This window comes from Podarcis filfolensis (genome assembly GCF_964270895.1).
Source record: "Podarcis filfolensis genome assembly, chromosome: 3".
NCBI classification, from domain to species: domain Eukaryota; kingdom Metazoa; phylum Chordata; class Lepidosauria; order Squamata; family Lacertidae; genus Podarcis; species Podarcis filfolensis.
Genome location: NC_139606.1, coordinates 90,269,522 through 90,277,162, shown reverse-complemented (window position 1 = coordinate 90,277,162; position 7,641 = coordinate 90,269,522). Strand labels below are relative to the sequence as shown.

The 7,641-nt window shown below is 47.5% G+C and overlaps 1 protein-coding gene across 1 annotated transcript in view; it reads left to right on the top strand.

Moving 5' to 3' along the window:
- The first annotated feature begins 2,484 nt into the window (after positions 1-2,484).
- GALNT14 (polypeptide N-acetylgalactosaminyltransferase 14) overlaps positions 2,485-7,641 on the top strand; it is a 250,909-nt gene continuing 245,752 nt past the window's right edge. Inside the window, exon 1 of the mRNA XM_083604545.1 lies at positions 2,485-3,188. Within this exon, the coding sequence (XP_083460671.1) occupies positions 3,063-3,188 (126 nt within the window). The 5' untranslated portion in view covers positions 2,485-3,062. The remainder of the gene's footprint in view (positions 3,189-7,641) is intronic.

The window sequence follows — 7,641 nt, the reverse complement described above, 5'->3', positions numbered from 1 at the left end:
TTGAAAACAAAAAGAGCGAAAAGACCTCAAGCTCTCAGGTGTCTGCCTTCCCAGATTCTTGTACTTTAAGGAAAGTCCAGGGGAAGTTGTCATGAGGCAATTCGTCCCATGGGGCCTTTCCAGGAAGCTCACTGTATCTATTTCCAGAGCCCACCTATGAGCCGAGTTGAGGATTCATAAAGCATATACAGTCTCCATTCTTCAAACTGTACTAATTTGGGTTGCAAGCATAGCACAGAATTTTTGATAGCATCCTTTGCTGGGATAGAAAAGGCAGGTGTATTTTTTAAAAAGGACACGTGGACAGCTGGGAAAACACTGGATAAATGTTTAATGGAAAGAGACACATACACTGCCCTCACTTTACACATAATTGCAAAATTTGTGTTCTTTAGCACTGAATGATTTAACCAACATTTTAACTGCTTACGGAATTGCAAGGCTGGGTGGAAGCAGCAAATCTAACCCTGAGAGGAGCTTCCTCATTCAAATCTTCCTGACATATATGTTTGCAAGTTTGACATCAAAGACTAAGAGGCAATACGCGGAGGTGCAGGTGAGGCTTTTAGGACACTGGGCAAGGTTAGTAAAAACAGACCCACCTGGAAGTAAGCAAAGTCATCCTTTGCTGCGGGGAAAGATGAATTTTCTTCCTTGCTGCCAGTTAAGCTGTTCTGGGGAAATGTTTCTCTCCTGACCATAAAACGACAAGCAGTTAAGACTCCCAAGAATCAATCATCTCTGCAGACATTATGTGATGTCACTATAATATCATTCTATTCTACTTGGGGTTTGTGGCAACTTTATTAACTGAGATGGAGAGAAACTTTATTGCTCTGCAAATATATTTATGTTTAGGCTTGTAAAGTAAGAATTTTGCCTCTAAACCGGAAGATTTTTCCTCCCACCACTTTTCAGACTCTGGATGCACCACAAATGACTTTGGTTGGAATCCTAACCCCATTTTTGTTTTGGTTTTTAAGTAAGCCCCATTGATTCAAACAGAACTTCTGAGTAGATGTAGTTCAGGTCAGGCTGCCTGTTATGTATAGGAAGGGGGAGCCAATACAAATCTGTGTGCTGGTCCATTTTCCTGGACTTACTTGCCACAGGGCTTGTGGATGAACTACAGACAAACTGCTGAGCTCCGTCAAAGCAGAGTGCTGCAGGCTCATTACATTCTTCCTGACAGTGCTCTCTCAGGAATGGTTTGGCCACGCAATCAACCTCTTTATGTGATCCCACCCAAGTGCCCCAGGGAACACAGCAAGAGGAGAATATCGCAGAAAGAAGCAGCATGGGTACGCTTACGGGAAGCACACTGCAAAACCTGGGCTCCTGCCATCTTCCTGTTTTATGCTAGGCCACCTCAATCATGGGAAACCTAGGGAGATTCTGTGCGCATTTTCCATGCAGCCTTTACCTGTGGGGGAGGAGGCCATGATACGCATGTGAGAAGCAACAGGCGGGATGTTTCTGCACACCTGTGAATATTGTGAATGCAGGGCAAGCAACAGAATAGGCTTTGTTTTTAATAGGATGTATGATCCCGGCCAACGTTCAAATCAGTTGCAAAGGATAGCTGTGGAAACCAAAAATGAAAGTGGGAGGAAAAATAAAAGGAGATGAAACAGGGCGACCGGAACATGCTTACCCTAGTATGTTTACGCGGAAGTAAGTTTCACTGAATTGTCAAGTAATAGTGTGCCCAAGATTGCACAAGTGAATTCCTTTATCAACATGCTAATAAAAAGCTTTAGACTTCAGTCCTCTCCAAGTTTAGGGAACTCTTTGCAGTACAAAGAGTACTGGAGGGACCAGTATCTTGGGAACTCTATGCTGCATGCTATACGTAACCTGTGAAGAGTCACCAAATAATCTGACTGAGAAGCCCGCTTTGTTTTATAGCTCCTTTATTTTGTACTTACCTTTGCTGCGATTCCAGGGCTCTCTCTCGTGCGTTTGCTATTTACGCTTTGCAGCCTTGCCTTTTACAAAATTAATACAAACTGGCATTGCGTTTTAAGAAGAAGTGCTATGGGACTAAGGGTTGCGTAGGGGCCGCTGCAGCCTCAGGACTTGCCCCATCCCGCCAAGGCACAGGCGGAGAGCCCATTCCCACCGCCCCCCTCCGGCGGCGAGCCCGGCCATTCCTCGCCCAAGCAACTCCGAAACGCTCCAAAGTTGCTGCGTGCGGCGCCTCCCTCCCCGCGCCGTCGGGCCGCGCTCGCCTTCGGCTCCGCCAGCCGCCAACTCCGCCCGCGGCCCGGAGCCAGCTGGGCGCCCGGCACTCCGGGGCGCCGCCGCCGCCGCCGCGCTCCCGCCCCTCGCTTGCCTCCGATCCCCGCCGGAACCTTTGCGGAGCCGCGGCGATCTCGGCCTCGCAGGGAGCCGCCGAGCAGAGCGAGCGCCGTGGCGGCAGCGACGTCTCCAAAGCGGCTTCCAAGCGGCTGGCGGGCAGGCTTGACCCGGGAGGGCGCCGAGCGCGCTGCCTGCGCGTCCGCAGGGGCGTCTCTGCGGGAGGTTGCTTTTTCGGGGGGCGCCCCTCCTATTCCCCAGGGCGGGGGCCGATCGGGAGGCAGCGGGAAGGCGAAGCGCTGGATCGGCTTAGGAGTCGGCGTCAAGCGGGCGCCTCCTCGTCCCCGCTCGTCTCCGGCGGATCCAGGCGGGGAAGGACGCCCTGCCTTGGAGAGCCACGGCGCAGGGGCACCCAGGAGCGCCCGCTGCCGCTTCCCGGCGCGTCGCGATCAGGAGGAGGAGGAGGAGGACCCCCCGCTGCCTGTTTCTCCACCCCCGGCCCCTCCCACGCCGGCTTCCTCCTCCTTCTCCTCGCCCCATGCAGGGAAGACGGCCCGGGACTCCCTTCGCCTGCTCCTGCTGGAGGCGGGCTCGTTCGCCATGCCCCTAGCGGGGGTTCGCGGGGACTCATCCCGCCCGTAGTGGGAGGCAGGGTGCCGGTCGGCTCCACCCTCTCCCCGCCGCCTGGCTGCCTCGCGGAAAAGACGGAGAGGACTTTCCCCACGCGGCGTCTCCTCCTCCTCCTCCTCTTCCTTCTGCTAACCATGCGACGGCTGAGCCGGAGGCTGGCGCTGTCTGTCTTGGGGATCTTGTGGATCGCGGCTCTGCTGCTCTTCTTCGGGACCAGGAAGAAGTTGGAAGTGGTCGGAGCCGAAGGGCAGACGCCGAAGGTAAGTTGGCGCTTCTCTCTCTCTCTGTGACTTCTTCGAGGGGAAGCGGCGGAAGGTGCGCGCGAGTCTGTTATTGGACGGAGTGGGAAAGAGAGACATGGCTTGAAGTGTCTTTATGTAGGTGTGTGTGCAGAGCCAGGCTTTTTGGAGAGGTGGCTTCGAAGCTGGCCGGGAGCGAATGAAACATGCATGTACACGCGCCTACACACACACACACACACACAGGCGCGCATTCTCTCTCTCTCTCTCTCTCTCTCTCTCTCTCTCTCTCTCTCTCACACACACACACACACACACACACACTCCATATGCATTGGAAAGCGGCCAAGTTGTTTCGGTGCTGAGCGCCTCAGCCTTGCAAAGTCCACGTGGTGACAGACACCTGCTTGCCGGCCAGCGTCTTGCTCGAGTCAAGCTTGGGTTCCAACTTCTTTGCAACAGTTTCCACGGGCGAAGCGCGCCTCCTTTCTCGGCTTCCCAATGAAAGAGGAAGAGGGCTCTCTAAGCCAAGTGTAAAAAGACTGAACGGAGGGAGGGAGGCAGGCGAGGCAGTTCTTCAGAAAGCGACCGCTGATGACTTACTCTAGGCGGCTGTTACTGCCATCCTCTCCATCACCTCTAGAAACGGTGGCGATTTTTTTTTTTAAAAATGTTTAGGTTCAAGGACATGGAAAGTGGAAGATGAATTCCACCTGTTTTCTTTTTTTCTTTTGCCAACTCACAAATCTAAATGTAGCCTTATGCGTAAAGACCATCCGGTTTGGTTTCTTGGCTCGCTGGGGCTGAGCAAAGATTGAAGCCAGCAATCCAAGGCAGGCACTCCGTTCCAAATTGGACCTCGAGTTATGCATCTGGCATCAGGAAAGGAGGAGATAAGGAGCGTTTAGGTTGGGTGGAAGCCAGAGACCTCATCCAAGAATGATGCGTCCTGCCCCTTGAAGTGCAGCACTTGTTTGGAGTGGATATGCAGGGGGGGTTGTATTCTGCCCTTCCTCTCAACTCCCCCCCCCCCCAGCAAATGATGCTAAAGCCTTTTGAGTGTGGAATGGAGTTGCTTGTAAACTCTGATGCTTTGGGACAGGAGAAAAGCGGAGTGCCAGTTTTTAAACCAAATGAACGTTTAAGCAATGTGGATTTTACATTCAAATTTGCAGAAGTGGGAACAGCGGGAACGCAATTGTTAGTGCCATTTGTGAAAACGGTCTTAATGCGTTGAAAACGCTCCAGTTTAATAGTACCTATTGCTGTCTTGGATGGTTAAATGAATGACGTTTAAATTGTGTCCCCCCCCCCAATTTCCCAGATCTGTAATTTGAATTTAAAACTCAGACTGGCAAGAGTGTGCATTTGATATTAAAATCATCGCTCTACCATTTTCTTTCCTGCAACAAAAATGTTTGCAAGGGATGCATTCCAAACTGTAGTATGTTCAGAATAAAAGTGTTTCACTTCCATTTTCAGTTCCACGTTGACAGCATTCGCATAACGTGAGATACAAATACTTTTTTTTTTTGGAGTCTCATAAGAAAACACTGTTACCTTAAAAAATGCTTCACAGCTTGGTCATGTACATGTTTACTGATAAGTGTTTGAATCCTATGCACGCTCTCATGGGTCCTTATCTTTAATGTATCTCTTCTGGGACTTTTACTCTGTAGTGCAAACCCATTTAATTAAGTTACTCCTGATCGATGTCAGCCTAGATGGAGCTAGACAGTCTGCACTGAAGACATTTCTGCATTCTTTCTATGTTGTTCGCATAATTTGAAGCACTTCTCAGATGTAATGTATTCTTACTAGCATATGGAACTTAAGCAAACTTTTCTCTGTTTCTGTGATGGCTAGAACTCACTAAGATTCTTCTGGCTGTTGTGTTCAGATCTGCGGCGTCTTTATTGATCATGATTTTATTGATCTCGCATGTGGAGTGCAGTTTCAACTCATAAGCTGCATGTGCAGAGTTGGCCCAGTACAGATGGAGAACTTGTGGCCCAGAGATACTGTTGGACTCTAGTTCTTATCAGCCCCAGCCAGCATGTAGTCCAGCTCTATCTGGAAGGTTGCAGGTTGTCAACACCTGCTGTACAGTTACGCTACCTTTATGCCAAGCAAAATGCAGACAGCCTGTGGCCTCACAATCCAAGGTGTGATGGTGCAAGGTTTTCCCATCCTTCATCAGACCTACATTTGCAGATGACAAATAAAGCACTATTCTGAGGATGGGGTCATACGTGTGTGTACAGCACTCGATTTCTCTTTGTTTGATTGTCGCATGGTTGATAAGGGTTAACAGAATGCGTGAACAGAGTCTGTTGAATAGCGTTGCGGTGGCATAGGATGATATAGAAGTTTTATCTGCAGTATCTGTGTTGGCACATTTGTACATGGAAGCCATCAATGGATGTTGGCAGCCATCAAGTGATGAGTGTATCTGCCCGAACTGCCCTGAGACGGGGAGAAATTTCCTTTATATCATCTTTGTTTGTCATTCCCCCTCCCTTTTTAAAATGAAAAAGTCTGCAAATTGCACTTGTTCTAATAACTTTTCATGGCGCAAAAATTGCTTTTTTTTTTTGGTGCTGTCTGCCAAAGGTTACCCCATTTGTTCAGTTCTAAGGTTAATGATTGCCCAGTATGGATTCACAGCAGTGGACAATTTTGTGTGTGCTGTATTCTTACATCAACTTACAGCTTGATTTAAAAAGAAAAGAAATCAGTTAGTGAACGGAAAGCTCTGAATTTCTGTGCCTTCGGTGCAGTCTAAATGAGTAATAATAAAAGTGATGGGCAGTGTCTTAATCAGGATTTCCACTAATGTCAACGTCTGGGAATGTCCTGGGGAGGAAGCAGCAGAGCACTGCAAAATCTTTCCTTCTTGTCCCCTGCAGGAGGCATCACAGTTCCTTTTCCTTTGCTCTTCCCCTTTCCTTGAGCAAATGTCAAACGGCTTGAATTCTGTCTGTCTTTACGAAAAAAGCAACAACACGGACGCTCAAATCTTAAGGCTGCCTTTAAATCACAACAATGCATATAAGACCTGTCTTTTCATGATAATGCCTTCCTGAACCAGCAGAACATGCAATGGAGGGAGATTTCCCAAATTTGGAACCCTGCTGACTCCAAATCTGAATCTGCACCTAAAACATACGCTTTCAGCTTCGACAAGGGTGGTAAACAAGACAGCTCATACCAACTCTTTCCTGGTGTAAACTTTGCCATAGAACTGTTAATTTCAGAACAAGCTGGAGTTGACATCACCATAATGAATGCCACATTTCTGTTAGATCACTCACTACTTCTTGCCAATTTCCTCTAATTGTTTTTTTTAATTGTTACAGTTTGGTATTGGAAATAATACACCCACACCCACCCACACACCTATGTATTTAAAAAGAAATGTTTTCACACTTTACATTGCTTTTTTTCTTTTAGCGTGATTGGATGAAACAATGGCCATGTTTGGATGTAACATTCAAACAGTGGTTGATGCAAGTTGGATTTCAACAACCCATCTGTGATTTAAACTTTAGCGCTTTGTGAATGAGTCCAGCCACTTCCTGGGATCTTGTGTTCCAGTTCCCCTCTCTTCCCCTCCGTGGCTAAGAGGAGGCGTTCAGAAGCTTTACATTTTAGTTAACCATAGTTTCCTGTGCTGTCTGGGTCAGTAAAATTGGTTTAACCCTAACGTTGGTTGGTTTCAGCAATGCATGGTTTGAACTAGGCTTGCTTTGAGATCAACGGTCATTCATGTTAAATTATGGTTCATGGTGTGGATGACAAAGGAAGATATGGTTAACTAAAAGCAAAAATGCAGCGGAGGAGGGGTATATGTTGTGTGTGGGCGGGGAGGTTAAGCTTATACAGGGTGCTCAGCAGTGGTTTAACATTACAACCATACCTTTATCTGACTGTCACATGACATGTAATCCATTTTAAAATGATGCATAAGTATCAGAATGTGTTTATTCAAGTGTGTTAATGTTTCAGTAACTTACGCTTTAATCCTCTATACCAGGGGTGGGGAACCTTTTTGATCCTTATCAGATCTAGGCTGTTAATTGCCTGATGTCAGAATGTGCTTTGAAGTCACAAAGTTGGGATTTCAAAGCACCATGTATAGCTCAGGTATGGTGTGCAAGGAAGTTCCTCACAACAACAAAATTTTAAATATTTTTCAGTTTCAGAGTGAGATGTAGTCATTTTGGCAGCCATCTTGCATTTTTACATTTCCCTTTTTTTGGCGTCACACAGAAGACTGGCTTGTCATGCTCTATAACTAACATAGTTTGTGCCATATTTGATGTTATTGCCCCAAATGAATTTCAGTTGGCTGCGATTCTGTAATTTTCCCACTTCCTCCACTAAAACACATTAGGGACAAGTTTAAGATCTAATATTATGTTGCCCTTAAAATTTCCACCAAATTGATTAAACAGGGGGACTGCGAGGGCAA